This window comes from Oncorhynchus nerka, linkage group LG4 (genome assembly GCF_034236695.1).
Source record: "Oncorhynchus nerka isolate Pitt River linkage group LG4, Oner_Uvic_2.0, whole genome shotgun sequence".
Classification (NCBI taxonomy): Eukaryota; Metazoa; Chordata; class Actinopteri; order Salmoniformes; family Salmonidae; genus Oncorhynchus; species Oncorhynchus nerka.
The window spans coordinates 17435505-17454942 of record NC_088399.1 but is presented as its reverse complement, the minus strand read 5'-3'; the positions used below and the strand labels follow the sequence as shown (position 1 = coordinate 17454942).

The 19438-nt window shown below is 45.3% G+C and overlaps 1 protein-coding gene across 1 annotated transcript; it reads left to right on the top strand.

Moving 5' to 3' along the window:
* The first annotated feature begins 293 nt into the window (after positions 1-293).
* On the top strand, positions 294-19207 carry LOC115115531 (uncharacterized). Its single transcript, XM_029644010.2, has 9 exons — positions 294-545; positions 1427-1605; positions 13975-14079; positions 14222-14371; positions 14591-14830; positions 16241-16616; positions 16822-17063; positions 17425-17600; positions 17870-19207. Exons 1-9 carry the CDS (start codon positions 425-427, stop codon positions 18753-18755), a joined length of 2475 nt encoding a protein of 824 aa, XP_029499870.1. The 5' UTR covers positions 294-424; the 3' UTR covers positions 18756-19207.
* Positions 19208-19438: the final 231 nt, after the last annotated feature.

Here is a 19438-nt window from a genome sequence, read left to right as displayed (position 1 = left end):
TAAGAATTTGTTCTTAACCGACTTGCCTCGTTAAACAAATGTGCCATTTACAACTTTTTATTTCTTTTTTTAAATCAAAGACATATATAAATCTTTGGTGGAAAGCATAGAGATAAATAAGCACTCAGCTTTATATCTGTGCCATTATAGCGACAGCATGACCATGCGAAAATGGCTTGTTGGCCTCTTATCATTCTCGATGGTAAAAACACGTCCGCGGGTCTAAAGGCGTCTCGCGCCGAACTGCGCATTGACGTCTCAAACCACAAACCCCGGCCTGATCGGTCTCGCAAACGTTACCAGAAGCCTCGCGATGTTGTACCTCTGGGTTTAGAAACTCTGTGCTGGTACTTAGCTAGCTAGCTACATTATTTGAATGTTTACATGACTGTTTCTCTGCGTTGGTAACAGATAATAATCAAAAATGAGCAACGAAGCTGTCTTTGAAACAATTGAAGAGGTCAATAAGCATATCTCACACGTCGAAGAGTCAACCTGTGTGAAATATATTTCTTACCGTGTGGACAAGCGCTTCAATGACCAAGGTAAGCTAGCTAGCAAGCTAAAGAGCGTCACATATATAACAATGAGACAGACATTTCACCGGATGTATATATGTGATGCATCCTGTTGGCGTTTACTCTCTACCAAATATGGTGATGAGAGGAATCCCAGTGGCCGGCAGTGAGAGAAGATGGAGCGAGATGGATTTTCGCCCAAATTCTGCAAATTTTCTCATCGATGAAACATTTGATCTTTATACAGTTCTTTCAGAAGTATAATCTGTAACAGAGTGGACTGTGTTTTGTAGACTTCACCCTTTGCCAACGTTTAAAAAATATACGTTGTTTAGGAGTACAAGGGTACTTCACAGAGTAGTCGTTCCCTAAATGAGATATGCAAATCAATGCGCCAATAGGATCTCAGTAGCTCGTGCTTGGCTCTGCCCACCTCCTTGCTTCTTCTGCTCACTATGATTCATTTGCTCCTATTGGAAACGACAGGCTCTAGTCTATCTTGGGTTAGTTATAAAAAATCTTTGAGTGTTCTGGAGCAAACTTGCATTGATCAAGCTACTGCTATCTTTTAGCCCTTCTATACTATTTAGCTACTGATACTACTATACTAAGTAACTATTGATTGATTATTATTCTTATGTAGCTAGTGATGTATATTATGCAAACTACTGGGGTGTGTTCATTAGTCAGAAACCGTTTACTCCATACATAAAATGTTTTGCAAAATAAAACAAGTTTCTATATGACAAATTCAGGTAGGTCCCTCCCTGTTTTGTTCTGTTTGCTCTGTAAGCTTAGGTTGGTACCTAGACTGTAAACGATTTCCATTGCAAAACGGGTTGCAACAGAATCCGACTAATGAATACACCCCTGGACTCATGGCTCTTTCAATGTGTTCTGCTAAACAGGTTGGAAACCACAGGACCACAAGAACAGGCTATACTGGGAATGGAAGTACGGCAAGGGTACTCCCTGTATCCCCTTTGACGGTGTACCGTTTGTGTTCATCGGACACAAGCTAATGGGATGCCACAGGGGCCGGGCAAAGTGTGGAATCAAGAAGAGGCAGGAACTTCAGGATCAAAGGGTGCTAATATCTATGATATTCTGAAACGCCTTTTAAGTGTTCCATGTAAATGATTAGGACGTATTGTGCATCTGAACCTGGATCAAATTCATTAGGACACATCATAGCAAAACTTTTCAAAACATTGTGCAACGGAAAAAGGAAAGGAGCTTTTCTTATTGGAGTTCAGGTTGTCCCACCTTATTTCAGTACATTTTCTTCCATATGGTGCCTAATCAAATAACATTTTATTGGTCAAATACACATATTTAGCAGATGTTATTGCAGGTGTAGAAAATGCTTGTGTTCCTAGCTCCAACAGTGCAGTAATATTTAACAACAATATGCACAAATCTAAAAGTAAAAGCATGGAATTAAGAAATATATAAATATTAGGACAAGCAATGTCGGAGTCCGGAGTGTGTGTGTGTGTGTATACACTTCCATTCAAAAGTTTGAGGTCACTTAGATATGTCCTTGGTTTTGAAAGAAAATCACTTTTTTGGCCATTAAAATAACATCAAATTGATCATAAATACAGTGTAGACATTGTTAATGCTGTAAATGACTATTGTAGCTGGAAACGGCAGATTTTTTAAATGGAATATCTACATAGGCGTACAGAGGCCAATTATCAGCAACCACCACTCCTGGTTTCCAATGGGACATTGTGTTAGCTAATCCAAGTGTATAATTTTAAAAGGCTAGTTGATCATTAGAAAACCCTTTTGCAGTTATGTTAGCACAGCTGAAAACTGTTGTCCTGATTAAAGAAGCAATAAAACTGGCCTTTAGACTAGTTAGGTATCTGGAGCATCAGCATTTGTGGGTTCGATTACAGGCTTAAAATGGCCAGAAACAAAGACAAAGAACTTTCATCTGAAACTCGTCCGTCTATTCTTGTTCTGAGAAATGAAGGCTATTCCATGCGAGAAATTGCCAAGAAACTGAAGATCTCGTACAACACTGTGTACTACTCCCTTCACAGAACAGAGCAAAGTGGCAATAACCAGAATAGAAAGAGGAGTGGGAGGCCCCGGTGCACAAGTGAACAAGAGGACAAGTACATTAGAGCGTTTAGTTTGAGAAACCGATGCCTCACAAGTCCTTAACTGGCTGCTTCATTAAATAGTACCCGCAAAACACCAGTCTCAACATCAACAGTGAAGAGGCGACACCGGGATGCTAACCTTCTAGGCAGAGTTCCTCTTTTCTTTTTATTGGCCTATTCTGAGATATGGCTTTTTCTTAACAACTCTGCCTAGATGGCCAGCATCCCAGAGTCGCCTCTTCACTGTTGACGTTGAGACTGGTGTTTTGCGGGTACTATTAAAAATCTGCTGTTTCCAGCTACAATAGTCATTTACAACATTAACAATGTCTACACTATATTCTGATCAATTTGATGTTATTTTAATTGACAAAAACATGTTTTTCCTCCAACAACAAGGACATTTCTAAGTGACACCAAACATGTGTGTGTGTGTATATATACAGTGGGGCAAAAAAGTATTTAGTCAGACACCAATTGTGCAAGTTCTCCCACTTAAAAAGATGAGAGAGGCCTGTAATTTTCATCATAGGTACACTTCAACTATGACAGACAAAATGAGAAAAAAAATCCAGAAAATCACATTGTAGGATTTTTAATTAATTTATGTGCAAATTATGGTGGAAAATAAGTATTTGGTCAATAACAAAAGTTTTTCTCTTTGTTATATACCCTTTGTTGGCAATGACAGAGGTCAAACGTTTTCTGTAAGTCTTCACAAGGTTTTCACACATTGTTGCTGGTATTTTGGCCCATTCCTCCATGTAGATCTCCTCTAGAGCAGTGATGTTTTGGGGCTGTTGCTGGGCAACACAGACTTTCAACTCCCTCCAAAGATTTTCTATGGGGTTGTTATGACTTCTATGAAGGGTGAGTGGAGGAGTCAATCGCAGAGAGCAGGTAATTCCGTACGTGGATCTTTTATTCCAAAGACAGCGGAGACACGGACACGCAAAACACAAGGGCGCATGAAACAACCCGTCCTAAATACACAGGACCAAATCTGTCTGGAAAAATAGAGATCACGCTAGTACACCAACACCAATAAACAGAGAACAAGTCCGCACAATACCCAGTGGGCCTAGTGCCCTTAAATAGCCTACAAACAAAACTAACTCAAAACAGGTGTAACCAATTAGACCCAATTAACAGAAACAAAAGGAAAGGGAATCGATGGCAGCTAGTAGGCCAGCGACGACGACTGCCGAGCGCCGCCCGAACAGGAAGAGGCACCATCTTCGGCAGGATTCGTGACAGGGGTTGAGATCTGGAGACTGGCATGGCCACTCCAGGACCTTGAAATGCTTCTTACGAAGCCACTCCTTCGTTGCCCGGGCGGTGTGTTTGGGATCATTGTCATGCTGAAAGACCCAGCCACGTTTCATCTTCAATGCCCTTGCTGATGGAATCTCACGATACATGGCCCCATTCATTCTTTCCTTTACACGGATCAGTCGTCCTGGTCCCTTTGCAGAAAAACAGCCCCAAAGCAAGATGTTTCCACCCCCATGCTTCACAGTAGGTATAGTGTTCTTTGGATGCAACTCCGCATTCTTTATCCTCCAAACACGACGAGTTGAGTTTTTACCAAAAAAGTTATATTTTGGTTTCATCTGACCATATGACATTCTCCCAATCTTCTTCTGGATCATCCAAATGCTCTCTAGCAAACTTCAGATGGGACTGGACATGTACTGGCTTAAACAGGGGGACACGTCTGGCACTGCAGGATTTGAGTCCCTGGCGGCGTAGTGTGTTACTGATGGTAGGCTTTGTTAGTTTGGTCCCAGCTCTCTGCAGGTCATTCACTAGGTCCCCCCGTGTGGTTCTGGGATTTTTGCTCACCGTTCTTGTGATCATTTTGACCCCACGGGGTGAGATCTTGCGTGGAGCCCCAGATCGAGGGAGATTATCAGTGGTCTTGTATGTCTTCCATTTCCTAATAATTGCTCCCACAGTTGATTTCTTCGAACCAAGCTGCTTACCTATTGCAGATTCAGTCTTCCCAGCCTTTGACAGCTCTTTGGTCTTGGCCATAGTGGAGTATGGAGTGTGACTGTTTGAGGTTGTGGACAGGATTCTTTTATACTGATAAGAAGTTCAAACAGGTGCCATTAATACAGGTAACGAGTGGAGGACAGAGGAGCCTCTTAATTAAAGAAGTAGTTACAGGTCTGCGAGAGCCAGAAATCTTGCTTGTTTGAAGGTGACCAAATACTTATTTTCCACCTTAATTTGCAAATAAATATATTAAAAATCCTACAATATGATTTTCTGGATTTTTTTTTTCATTTTGTCTGCCATAGTTGAAGTGTACCTATGATGAAAATTACAGGCCTCTCTCATCTTTTTAAGTGGGAGAACTTGCACAATTGGTGGCTGACTAAATACTTTTTTGCCCCACTGTATATATATATACTGCTAAATGACTTAAATGTAAATGTTAAATGTATATATATATATATATATATATATATATATATATTGTGGCAAACCTCTTCAAGGTTAGGAGCGTTTGTCACAAACTAAGTGGTAAACTGTCACCAAATCACCCAAGAATGAGAGTTCTTTCGAACAGGACAGTACCTGTGTGTTTGTCCTGGTCCACCCAGGCCGTAGGCGAGGTCAAGGATAGCAGGGTTCGGTACACGAATCGGGTTCTCGGTAGGTCCAGGTCCAAACGCCAACAGGTAAATCCAAAACAATCCAGCTCATACACGGTAAATCCAGCCAATCTCTATAGTCTCTTTCTCTATTGTTCATAGCTCCTTCCAGCACTCTCTCTCCCTCTTCCTGGTTTTTCTTGACCCTTTATCTGTGAGTCGGCTCCACCTTCTGAGGGTTCCCCTTGCTTCTGGGACTTGTAGTTTTGGCGGTCGGCCATTTTGTGATCTGTAGTTCTGACAGGGGTGGCCATTTTAGTGATCGGGCAGAGCCCGTTTATTAGTTCTGCTCTCACATATCTGCCACTTATAACTCGACCCCCTTCTTTGCCACATATCTCTCCCCCCTAGATCCGACCTAGGTCGGGCTACCGCAGCAAAATATGCATGCATGCGGGATAACCCATCCGCGTTTCCCATTTCCTTCCCTGCTCTGTGTTTCAAGTCAAAATGAAACGGTTGGAGACTCAAAAACCACCGCATCACCCGAGCGTTCTTCTCTTTAGCCCTATGCATCCAGGTGAGTGGGGCATGGTCACTGATGAGGGTGAAGTGGCGCCCCAGCAGGTAGTACTTCAGGCTTTCTAGAGCCCACTTTACTGCCAGCGCCTCTTTCTCAACGACTGAGTAGTTGGTTTCCCGTGGTTCCAGCTTCCTGCTTAAAAACAGGATGGGGTGTTCCACCCCTTCTACCTCTTGGGATAGCACTGCTCCCAAGCCGACCTCTGAGGCATCCGTCTGAACCACAAACTCTTTCTCAAAGTCTGGTACCACCAGCACTGGATTACAGCAGAGAGCCTCCTGTAATGTCCTAAATGCTTTGGTGGCCCTTTCATCCCATTTGACCATGTTTGGCCCTCTGGCTCTAGTCATGTCGGTAAGTGGGGCGGCCACTGTGGCATAACTTGGGATGAACTTCCGGTAGTAACCGGTCAGCCCTAGGAAGGCTCGAACCTGCTTCTTATTTACTGGTTTCGGCCATTCTCTAATTGCCTTCACCTTCTTATGTTGGGGTTTGATTAACCCTCTTCCCACAGTGTATCCCAGGTACTCTGTTTCCTCTAACCCACATAACACTTGGCAGGGTTTGCTGTGAGCCCTGCCTTTCTAAGGGCATCTAACACTGCCTGTACCCGGGGTAAGTGGGATTCCCAATCTGGGCTGTAGATCCCCACGTCATCTAAATAAGCTGCGGCGTATGCTTTGTGCGGTTTTAGGACTTTGTCCATGAGCCGTTGAAAGGTGGCTGGGGCCCCGTGTAAGCCGAATGGCATGACGGTGTATTGAAACAAACCGTCAGGTGTTGCAAAGGCTGTCTTTTCTTTGGCCCTGGGGTCAGAGGAATTTGCCAGTACCCTTTTGTCAGATCAAGGGTCGTAATGTACCGAGCATGACCGATTTTCTCCAGTAGTTCATCTACTCGGGGCATGGGGTAGGCATCAAACTTCGAGATTTCATTTACCTTCCGAAAGTCGTTACAGAACCGCAAAGACCCATCGGGCTTGGAGACCATCACAATTGGGCTAGACCACTCACTATGTGACTCTTCGACCACTCCAGCTGTCAACATTTTCTCAGTCTCTGCTCTAATCGCGGCCCGTCGAGCCTCGGGTACCCGATATGGCCTCATACTCACTTTTCTCCCTGGTAGGGAAACGATATCATGAGCCGTAACCTCAGTTCGGCCAGGTACCTCTGAAAACACATCTCTGTTTTTCTGGATCAGGGTCTTTACTTCCTGTACTTGCGCTGGGGACAGAGTGGGTGAAATATTTACTTCGGCTGTCTCCTGAATGTGTGTGGGGTATGTGACCATTAGTGTTTCTCTCTCTCTCCATGCTTTTAACAGGTTTATGTGATAAATCTGTTCCTGGGGCCGTCGACCTGGCTGTCGGATCCGATAATTGACCTCTCCTATTCTCTCCAGTACTTCATATGGTCCTTTCCATGTGGCTAGTAGTTTACACTCTACCGTGGGGATCAGCACTAACACCTTATCTCCCGGTTGAAATTCCCTCAGGGTAGCCTGCCGGTTATAAGTGTGCCGCTGGTGTTCCTGTGTTTGTCTCATGTGCTCTCTGACGATGGGCATGACTGTGGCTATCCTATCTTGCATTTCCGTGACGTGCTCTATGACACTAGTATACGGGGTGGATTGGTGCTCCCAGGTTTCCCGGGCGATGTCTAAGATTCCCCGGGATGCCTCCCATATACCAGCTCAAGGGAGAAAACCCCAGCGAGGCTTGAGGAACCTCTCTAATGGCAAACATCAGATACGGCAACATGCAATCCCAGTTTTTCCCATCCTTATCGATTACCTTCCTGAGCATTGACTTCAGGGTTCGGTTGAATCTCTCAACCAGCCCGTCCGTCTGAGGATGGTAAACCGATGTCCTCAACTGTTTCACCTGCCACAGTTTACAAGGTCCGCCATAAGGCGGGACATAAAGGGGGTCCCCTGGTCGGTAAGGATCTCCTTTGGAACCCCTACCCTGGTGAACAAGAGCACTAATTCCTTTGCGATATTTTTGGAAGTCATCGTCCGAAGGGGAATGGCTTCTGGGTAGCGAGTGGCATAATCTAGAATGACCAGAATGTATTGGTGCCCTCTGGCGGATTTGGGTAGTGGGCCCACTAAATCCATCGCTATCCTCTCAAATGGCGTTTCGATTATGGGGAGTGGCACTAACGGGCTTCTAAAAGCTGGTCGGGGAGCTGTTAACTGGCACTCCGGGCACTCTCCACAATGCCGAGCCACTTCAGCTTGAATTCCTGGCCAGTAAAACCTCCTTACAATCCGGTCTCGGGTTTTATCGATACCAAGGTGTCCACCCAGAATGTGCCCATGAGCTAGATCCAGTACTGTCCTCCGGTACCAGTGGGAACCAACAACTGTTCCACCACATCAACCCCTATTTTCGAGACTCTGTACACCAAACCCTTTTTCATGATGAAGTGGGGAAAACTATTAGGCATCATCCCAACATTTATGGGAGTACCATCTACGACCTGCACATCTGCTCTGGCTTGCTGCAGCGTTGGATCCTGGTTTTGGGCCGTCCCAAAATTAGTCAAGGACCCTGCCAGGTCTGCTGGTTCTAGATCGTCGTCCTCTGGATTCAGATCGACCCCAGCCCCACTAGTACTGGGCTGTTCGTTATCAGCGAGGTTTGCCACTTCATCCTCCTCCTCCCCTACTAGCACCTGTGATGTTGTCCCCTGGGAGACCTCTTTTCTTGGCTTTGGTTGAAGGCCCCATGCTTCTTCCTGCTTGGTCAGGGTTGTTGGCTTCTCAAATATGCCATTCTTGTGGCCTAACCGCAAAGTTAGGAAAGTCTCGACCCAATATTACATCATATGGCATCTTTGGGACCACGCCGACCTCATAATCCAGCAGACCGTCCTCTGTTTGTATGCTCACTAAGGCCGTGGGGTACAGACGGGTATCCCCATGAATGCATGTAACACTGATATCCTGTCTTGTATCCAGTTTATGATTCGGCACTAGGCCTGCAACGACCAGGGTTAGCATACTGCCGGAATCCAGCAGTGCTTCAACCTCTTTCCCTTCAACCTTCACCCTGCACATATGTTTGTTTCTTGATCTTTCAAGTACAGTGGTTACAACAGGACATGCATACCGTATATCATCTTCATTTTCACCAAGGTTACATTGCATTGGCTCTTCTTTAATAGGGCAGTAGGCTGCAATATGTCCTGGTTGATTACAATTGTAACAGATAATAGGGGTTCGGGGGGAGACCCCTCGACCCCAGTCCCGGTTTCCGTTTTCCCTTAGTGTCTTGGCCTGATTCTGATTCTTTCCTCATGGCCCCACGCTGCTCTCTTCCCCTCTAAATGTTGGGACAGCCTTACCCCGTTCGCTGGTTCGCCCATGCCTGGGGAACGGGAATCTTTCCTCCTGTGCCTGCTCAGCTGTTCTTGCCGTACAATACCGTTCAACCAGGCCCACGAGGTGGTCGGCGGAAAGTACCTCGTTCTGGCCAACCCATCGTCTCACTTCTTGGGGTAGACCTCGATGAAACTGGTTGAGTACGATGGTCTCGACAATCTCGGCGGATGACCGGGTCTCTGGTCGCAACCATTTCCGTGCCAGGTGAATCAAGTCGAACATCTGTGTTCGTGGGGGTTGTCCCGGTCGGTAAGACCACTGGTGGAAGCGATGTGCCCTCACGGTATCAGTCACTCCCAGTCTAGTCAGGATCTCTCCCTTTAGTTTATCGTAATCCTGTGCATCTTTCAACTCCAGGTCGAAATACGCTTTTGAGCGTCCCCTGCCAGGTATGGTGCCAGAAGCCCTGCCCATTCTTCTTTCGGCCACTTCTCCCTCTCTGCCGTCCTTTCGAAGGTGGTAAGATATGCTTCCACATCATCCTGCGCTGTCATTTTTTGAAGAAAATGATTGGCCCTCCTTTGGGTATTTGCAGCTGGTAATTGAGCCCCAATTTGGTCCGCTAGCCCCTTTAGGCCTTCTCTTAACTCCCGGGTGTTTCTCTCTTGCTCTTCTGTGAGCAGCTGGTTGGTGCGGTGCTGGATCTGTAACGTGTCCTGATACATTCGCATTGCATCCTGATGAACTATTTGTTGAGCTCTAGTTGCCTCTTGTTGGGCGGCCGCTTGTAACAGGGCCTGTATGGCTCCCTCCATACTCATTTTCCTGAAAAACTGTCCTAACCAAACAAAGCCAAAACAAAAAAAAACCTGACTCCCCTTTGGAGTGCTAACTGAACATTTTTTTTTTTTTTCTTCTACCTAACCAGTGATATGTTAGTCCATGCCTGCATCCTCCACCACGTGTGGCAAACCTCTTCAAGGTTAGGAGCGTTTGTCACAAACTAAGTGGTAAACTGTCACCAAATCACCCAAGAATGAGAGTTCTTTCGAACAGGACAGTACCTGTGTGTTTGTCCTGGTCCACCCAGGCCGTAGGCGAGGTCAAGGATAGCAGGGTTCGGTACACGAATCGGGTTCTCGGTAGGTCCAGGTCCAAACGCCAACAGGTAAGTCCAAAACAATCCAGCTCATACACGGTAAATCCAGCCAATCTCTATAGTCTCTTTCTCTATTGTTCATAGCTCCTTCCAGCACTCTCTCTCCCTCTTCCTGGTTTTTCTTGACCCTTTATCTGTGAGTCGGCTCCACCTTCTGAGGGTTCCCCTTGCTTCTGGGACTTGTAGTTTTGGCGGTCGGCCATTTTGTGATCTGTAGTTCTGACAGGGGTGGCCATTTTAGTGATCGGGCAGAGCCCGTTTATTAGTTCTGCTCTCACATATCTGCCACTTATCACTCGACCCCCTTCTTTGCCACAATATATATATATATATATATATATATATAGTACCAGTCAAAAGTTTGAAAACACCTACTCATTCAAGGGTTTTGCTTTAGCTTGTAGAATAATAGTGAAGACATCAAACCTATGAAATAACACGTTGAATCATGTAGTAACCAAAAAAGTGATAAACAAATCAAAATATATTTTATATTGGTAATTCTTCAAAGTAGCCACCCTTTCCCTTGATGACGGCTTTGCACACTCTTGGCATTCATGAGGACTGCCACAAGAAAGGAAGACCCAGAGTTACCTCTGCTGCAGAGGATAACATTTTCAGAGTTACTAGCCTCAAACAGAGATCAAAAGACACATCTCAACATCAACTGTTCAGAGGAGACTGCGTGAATCAGGCCTTCGTGGTCGAATTGCTTCAAAGAAACCACTACTAAAGGACACCAATTAGAAGAGACTTGCTTGGGCCAAGAAACACAAGCAATGGACATTAGACCTGTGGAAATCTGTCCTTTGGTCTGATGAGTCCAAATTTGTGATTTTTGAGAGTAGTAGTTGGTGAACGGATGATCTCCGCATGTGTGGTTCCCACTGTGAAGCATGGAGGAGGAGGTGTGATGGTGTGGGGGTGCTTTGGTGACACTGTCTGTGATTTATTTATCATTCAAGGCACACTTAACCAGCATGGCTACCACAGCATTCTGCAGCGATACGCCATCCCATCTGATTTGCGCTTAGTGGGACTATCATCTGTTTTTCAACAGGAAATTACCCAACACACCTCCAGGCTGTATAAGGGCTATTTGACCAAGAAGGAGAGTGATGGAGTGCTGCATCAGATGACTTGCCCTCCACAATCCTCCGACCTCAACCCAATTGAGATGGTTTGGGATGAGTTGGAACACAGAATGAAGGAAAATCAGCCAACAAGTGCTCAGCATATGTGGGAACTCCTTCAAGACTGTTGGAAAAGCATTCCAGGTGAAGTTGGTTGAGAGAATGCCAAGAGTGTGCAAAGCTATCATCAAGGCAAAGGGTGACAACTTTGAAGAACCTCAAATATAAACTATATTTTGATTTATTTAACACCTTTTTGGTTACTACATGATTCCATATGTGTTATTTCATAGTTTTGAAGTCTTCACTATTGTTCTACATGGTAGAAAATAGCAAAAATAAAGAAAAACCCTGGAATGAGTAGGTGTGTCCAAACTTTTCACTGGTACTGTGTGTGTGCGTGTGCGTGTGTGTGTGATGTATAGACATTATGGACAGTATGTGGATAGAATATTTAGTTTGTAGAATACATAGGATAGAATAGTGTATATATACAGCAAAAGTTGAATAGGATGGCATTGACTAGAATACAGTATATGAAAAGAAAAGAAACGTACTCTCACTGTCAACTGCGTTTATTTTCAGCAAACTTAACTTGTGTAAATATTTGTATGAACATAACAAATAACAACTGAGACATAAACTGAAGTTCCACAGACATGTGACTAACAGAAATTGAATAATGTGTCCCTGAACAAAGGGGGGTCAAAATCAAAAGTAACAGTCAGTATCTGGTGTGGCCACCAGCTGCATTAAGTACCACAGTGCATCTCCTCCTCATGGACTGCACCAGATATGCCAGTTCTTGCTGTAAGATGTTACCCCACTATTCCACCAAGGCACCTGCAAGTTCCCGGACATTTCTGGGGGGAATGACCCTAGCCTTCACCCTCCGATCCAACAGGTCCCAGACATGCTCAATGGGATTGAGATCCGGGCTCTTCGCTGGCCATGGCAGAACACTGACATTCCTGTCTTGTAGGAAATCACGCACAGAACGAGCAGTATAGCTGGTGGCTTTGTCATGCTGGAGGGTCATATCAGGATGAGCCTGCAGGAAGAGTACCACATGAGGGAGGAGGATGTCTTCCCTGTAACACACAGCATTGAGATTGCCTGCAATGACCACAAGCTCAGTCCGATGATGCTGTGACACACAGCATGATGCTGTGAATCGATCCTGCTCCAGAGTACAGGCCTCGGTGTAACGCTCATTCCTTCGACGATAAACGCGAATCCGACTCTCACCCCTGGTGAGGCAAAACCGCGACTCGTCAGTGAAGAGCACTTTTTGCCAGTCCTGTCTGGTCCAGCGATGGTGGGTTTGTGCCCATAGGCAACGTTGTTGCCGGTGATGTCTGGTGAGGACCTGCCTTACAACAGGCCTACAAGCCCTCAGTCCAGCCTCTCTCAGCCTATTGTGGACAGTCTGAGCACTGATGGAGGGATTGTGCGTTCCTGGTGTAACTCGGGCAGTTGTTGCAATCCTGTACCTGTCCCACAGGTGTGATGTTCGGATGTACCGATCCTGTGCAGGTGTTGTTACACGTGGTCCGCCACTGCGAGGATGATCAGCTGTCCGTCCTTTCTCCCTGTAGCGATGTCTTAGGCGCCTCACAGTACGGACATTCTAAATTATTGCCCTGGCCACATCTGCAGTCCTCATGCCTCCTTGCAGCATGCCTAAGCCACGTTCATGCACATGCGCAGGGACCCTGGGCATCTTTCTTTTAGTGTTTTTCAGAGTCAGTAGAAAGGCCTCTTTAGTGTCCCAAGTTTTCATAACTGTGACCTTTATTGCCTACCGCCTGTAAGCTGTTAGTGTCGTAATGACCGTTCCACAGGTGCATGTTCATTAATTGTTTATGGTTCATTGAACAAGCATGGCAAACAGTGTTTAAACCCTTTACAATGAAGATCTGTGAAGTTATTTGGATTTTTACAAATTATCTTTGAAAGACAGGGTCCTGAAAAAGGGATGTTTCTTTTTCAAATCAAAATCAAATCAAATTTATTTATATAGCCCTTCGTACATCAGCTGATATCTCAAAGTGCTGTACAGAAACCCAGCCTAAAACCCCAAACAGCAAGCAATGCAGGTGTAGAAGCTGAGTTTACATATGAAATGAGTAAAACAGCATTTAAACATTATTAGTGACCAGTGTTCCATTATTAAAGTGACCAGTAATTCCATGTCTATGAACATAGGACAGCAGCCTCTAAGGTGCAGGGTTGAGTAACCGGGTGGTAGCTGGCTAGTGACAGTGACAGGTCAGGGTACTGGGTGGAGGCCGGCTAGTGATCGCTATTTAACAGTCTGATGGCCTTAAGATAGAAGCTGTTTTTCAGTCTCTCGGTACTGACCTCGCCTTCTGGATGATAGCGGGGTGAACATGCCGTGGCTCGGGTGGTTGTGGTCCTTGATGATAATGAATATGACCCTGGTTTCATCAATGCTTCAAGGTAGTTGTTGGGTTCACAACCAATCTCAACAATTCCATTCTCACCTGCCACTCATTTTGGTCTTTCAGGCAAAAGATGGCAAGGAAAAAAGAAACCTGTTGCTGAAAACCAAGAAAGTAGCATGCCCTGCTGTGTTCACAATCAGCCGCATTGTGAAGTTCCCTGGATTCAAGGTACGGGTGAAACTGTGTTTATGTTTATATATGTTTATTATGTAACTCCAGTGCACCACAGTCAACATTAGAATGTACATCAGACTAATATACATAATTATATCTGTGTGTGTGTGTGTGCGCTCGCTCCATACTGCATCAGTTGGAGAAGGACACATCACGGTTGAGGAGGGTCATGTCTATTTCCATCAAACAAGCTCTCCAGACAGACCCAGCCTCAGTGCAGTGGAAGATACAGTATTTCCTCAAAATACCCCGTGTCACTGACCACAAGGGCCATCCTATTGGAAAGGTATTACTATGTTATTACTATACTATGACCATGGGATCTATTGCATTGGACTCTCTTTAGGCTACATAATTAGTATCTGTATGTCTGTTCGGTACACAGATGTAATAAAACCTTGATGTCTTAAAATTCCCTGTGGAATGCAAGTATCTGACCCTGTAACAGTAGTTAGGGGTATTTTCTCCCTACTTAAAAAAAGCCACTCTCTCCTCGTTCCCTCAGGGTGCAGATCAGATGGACGACAGGGTCAAAGGTTACATCCGAGCGTTGGTGCAGCAGGGGGTGAGGAAGGTGAAGGAGGTAAAGAACCAGATGGTCCAGTACGTGCGGACGGAGCTGTTCCAAGACACGACCCCGCCGCCGCTGAGGCGCTTCTTCCCCACAGAGAAAACCATCCATGCCGTCATGGCTCAGGTCATCGCGGAGGAACACTACAGTAAAATAGACCTGGTCAACCTGCTGGTGAGAAGGCTGTGCTGCACTATCATTCCCACCTATTCATCAGATATTTGGATTGTCTTCTGAGATAAGGCCATTGGGGCTGGTGGTGTTAGCTGTATGTTTTCACTGCAATTCATTAACAATTTGTATGCATGTCACCCACCCTCTTTGAAACACTTGTTTAAAGGGGCATTTTACTCACTATTGTTTCATTAGTCTTTTTGATATAGTCCCAAAACATTCTGCATGTTAACATTCATGCTTTCAGTATATATTGCTTTCAGTGTCCTGATGCCCAAAATCAAGGATAAACCGACAGTTGTGCAGAGCACATGAGGCATTTATACGTTATATTCTTCTAGAATCAATGGGTAAAGAATTGAAGAATTGAAATGACAATTGAATAGCTTCCCAAGTCTGTAGCTTTCAGTTTGGATGATTGTGTGTCAGTGCCTGTTTCTGTGCATGATAGAAAGACTTGACAAGGCTTTATCATACAATTCAGGAACGCACATGCAGAGTTTTCCACGGATTCAAGAAAAATGAAAATTCACATCTTTGTGGTGCGTTATCCTTACATGGGAAGAGCAGAAAGCCACTGAAAATGTTTGTCATCAGCCCAGATCCTGGAGTCTTTCCAGAGACTCCTTTCTCCACCAACAAAGGTTGTGTTTACTAATTGATCTTTACACATCAGATCTTTTTCAGAACTGATCTGATTGGTCAAAAGACCTGTCTAAACGCAGTCACTGAATTGGATACATAGTCATTGCCTCCATTGCGATTGTATTTATATTTTAGTAATTTAGCAGACGTTCTCATCCAGAGTTACTTACATGAGCAATTAGGGTAAAGTGCCTTGCTCAAAGGGCACAGACAGATTTTTCACCTAGTCGGCTGATTCTAACCGGCAACCTTTCTATTACTGGCCCAACGTTCTTAACCGCTAGGCTACCTGCCACCCTACTTGTTGACAGTAGATGCTGGCCATTATTATTTAAATCTACAACAACTGGGTTGAGTGGTGTCATTCTCTCGGACCCCAACACTCTCTCCCGGAGCCCATTCCCCAGACAGAACAGCAACACCAGCAGAGCTAAAGCACCCCTCATTCTGGAACTGCTTTTTAGAAAGTATGTAGTCTGAAACTTCTACACACTTGGTGTGGTGAATTAATACATGTGTGTGATGTAACAGAGCACAGATAAATATTACTCCATAACACGTCATTGGGGTTGGTTAAGTTCATGGGAATATCACTGCTGTGGTTTAGAATAAGACAGACATGTTATAGCAAAAGTCAAGGTGCACAACCATATATAAAGCTCACGCTGGCGCAAAAGGAGTTTGGTTAGCACTGAAATAATTGAAAGGACGCAAAAGTTTCACCTCAGCTATTAATCATAACAACCCCCCCCCCCCCCCTCTTAGACCTTGGCAGAGAATTGGAAGGCAGAAGCTCCTAGAATCAACTTCCTGCTTAGGGTTCAATCAGAGAGCGAGAACCTGTTGCTCTGCTACCAGACGGACTGGCAGCGGCGGCTGCTTCGGCAGTATGGCAAGGAGGTGTGCTTCCTGGACGCGGCCTATAAGAGGACGCGCTTCCCCCTGCCACTCTTCTTCCTGTGCGTGCGCACCAATGTGAGCGTGGCACCGGTGGGCCTGTTTGTCGTGCAGTCGAGGAGCGCCGAAGCCTTGGGGGAGGCGCTGGGGGTGTTCAGGCAGTGGAACCGGGGCTGGAGCCCAGCCTACATCCTCACTGAACACTGCCCTGTGGAGATGAAGGCGGTGGAGGCAGCATTCACAGGTGAACAGTGGTGAGGTTTTAATGTTAGCTATGAGGTGGGAAAAGCAAGTTAGCTTCATACTGTGCTCTCAGCACTGTTGGCTGTGAGTTTCAGGATTTTCTTTTGAAAAGACCTGTTGGTCAAGAAAATGTTTAATCTGTTACAATCTCTAAATACTAGAACATTAGGGGGTTAGAATATGCTAATTTCTCATTCCAATCTCAGGTGCTCAGGCAGTCTTCAGCGATCACCTGCGGGAGAGGACCTGGACCAAGTGGCTGAGCAACCGGTCCCGAGCCATCACCAACCAGGAGGGGATATTTGATATGATGAAGGCCATCGCTGGTGCCCTTACCAGAGAGCAACACCAGGGGGCAGTAGAACTACTACAGCAGAGCCCCATCTGGTTGGAAAAGAGACAACTTTTCAAGAACTGGTTCACTAACAAGTGGCTGTCAGAGGAGAAGGTTTGTAGTGCACATGTCAATTACTGAAATCATAGGGGCAATGGGGTCAGGTCCTGGACCTGCTGTGTCATAACCTGCGTATTAATGAAGGTCAGGGTGGTTAGACAGAAAGCAGATCTCAGACCTGTGCTTAGAGGTGCTTTCATCCTGAAGCAGACAGCATGTTTAAACCACACCTACTGTATGTAGACAATCTGTAGAAGTAGCAGTAGCAAGTGTGTTATGTTTTTGCTAGCTGAATCCGTGATACAGTATCTAGCTATAGATCCATAATATGCTAGCTATAGGTCCATAATGTGCATCCTAGTCTAATGATGGCGCATACAGAGTTAGCTACATGCTCTTGTTTTTGTTCATTCAGAGATGGGCGAACGCTGTGAGGGTTGATATTGTCAACTTTGTGTCTATGGTGAACGGAGGTCTGGAAATGCAGAGCGACTTTTTCACACATAATAACATGAAGGTCCATAAAAAAGACACCCTGAGCCAAATGCTACAGTTTCTTGTTGATGACTACTTCCCACAGATGCACCAAAGGTAAGTTCGTTTTAGAATAGGATTCAATGTCATTTAGAATAGTATTCACTGTCAAAAGTGATCTTCTGTTGAGATATCTGCAAAATTTATGCCATACACCATATAATTTACAGTGCTTATCTTCTGCATTGGGGTTAAGATGTAGGATGTGGACTCATCTTGACATTTGACTACTTTTGTAAACTTTTATTTTGGAGTGTAATTCCCCTTTAATGTAAGTGTTTTGATGTTTGGTCAGTCAAAACCTGCTACACTCCCTGAATCTCCAGGTACACAGACCTCAACAGCCAGTCCTCTGGCGAGTACAACCTCAACCCCACTGTGCCTCCGTTCCTGTGGCATCGCCCTTGGAGTGTGGTGGCCCTGGTGATGGACAACATGTCCGCGGCCCTGCAAGACCCCGACATCGTGGTGGAGCAGGCCAGCGACACCGCCGACGGCACCTTCCGGGTGAAGAGTCGGGCAGAGACCACGGCAGCGCGGTCCTACGCGGTCAGCTTCGGTTCAGAGTCCACCTGGCCCTCCTGTGAGTGTGAGGTGTGGAGGGACCAGCGCCTGCCCTGTGAACACTTCTGTCACGTCTTCAGGTCTGAGCCTAATTGGACCTGGGAGCACCTGTGTCCCAAATACAGGGACCACCCTCTGCTCACGCTGCATTCACAGACCACTCACACCACAACAGAGGAGATAGAGGAAGCCCTCAATGGTCTAATGCATCTCTCCCCAGCTTCCCCAGTCTCTCTTCAGTGGGATGGGCCTGAAGAAACAGTGCCACTGGTGCAAACTCCTCAAACTCCACAGTTACAACTGCATAGTATACAAACACAGTGGGTGGCCCCACAGGCTTCACAGGGTCTGCGGGAGAGGGAGGAACTGCAAAAGGAGGAACTGCAGAGGGAGTGTGTGGCCAAACTCAAATCCATCATGGAGAATGTGAGCGGGATCAACGACATTGACCACCTACAGGAGCTCAGGCAGAAACTGGACGTTCTCCAGGCTCAGAGTGAGGCCATGCTGGTTCAGAAGGACGCTAGCGTCAAAACAGTTACCACCCCCACGGGGAAGAGAAAAAGGGCAGGGGTGGAGATTATCGTGGCCATGCCCAAACGCATCAAAGTGCTCTCCCGGGTTGATGTAGAAAATGTTCAGAAATAGCTTTCTTCTAAAGAGGGAAAATAAAGTACTGTATTAATCAGGTTGTCGCTCTTATTTCTTGGGTGATGTACAAATAACTCTTTGTTAGGATGTTATCACGTATCCAGTTCTAGAAAGTGTTTGGCTGCTTGATCACAAGGGTCAGCTTGATGTAAGATGCTGCGCACGTTCACAAACCTTTCCATAACAAATTAATAAATTAGTTATATTGCACAGTCCAAACTATTTAGAAATTAGCCAAGTATCTCAACTCCATGCTGATTTCTTCTGCGGAGTTGAGTGGAGCCTAGAGTTTTTGGAGTAAACCTCCAACCTTCTTCGACTCGCTGTATAATCGATACTTCAAAATTGTAAATTCTTAAACCCTTACCGTGTATCTATTTTTTTTCCTCTCTGGCTTTCTTTGTTTGCTGAAATCCATACCTTTTAAATAAAAAGTTAATCAAATACAACCACTGACTGTTTCCTCATTGAAATTCATTTGGCATATTTGCTATGTGAGTTGCTATGTTAGAGCAACAGCCAGTGGCATCATGCCCATAGGGGGCAAAAAAAGCACGTGCCCCCTCAGATTTTTCCATTTGATTTATTTTTATTAAAAACGAAACTTCAGTTTTAAGCCCACGCTTTATCCTAATTATTTATAAAAAAAGATCTGTCAGTGAGTGGTATTTTGCATCGGC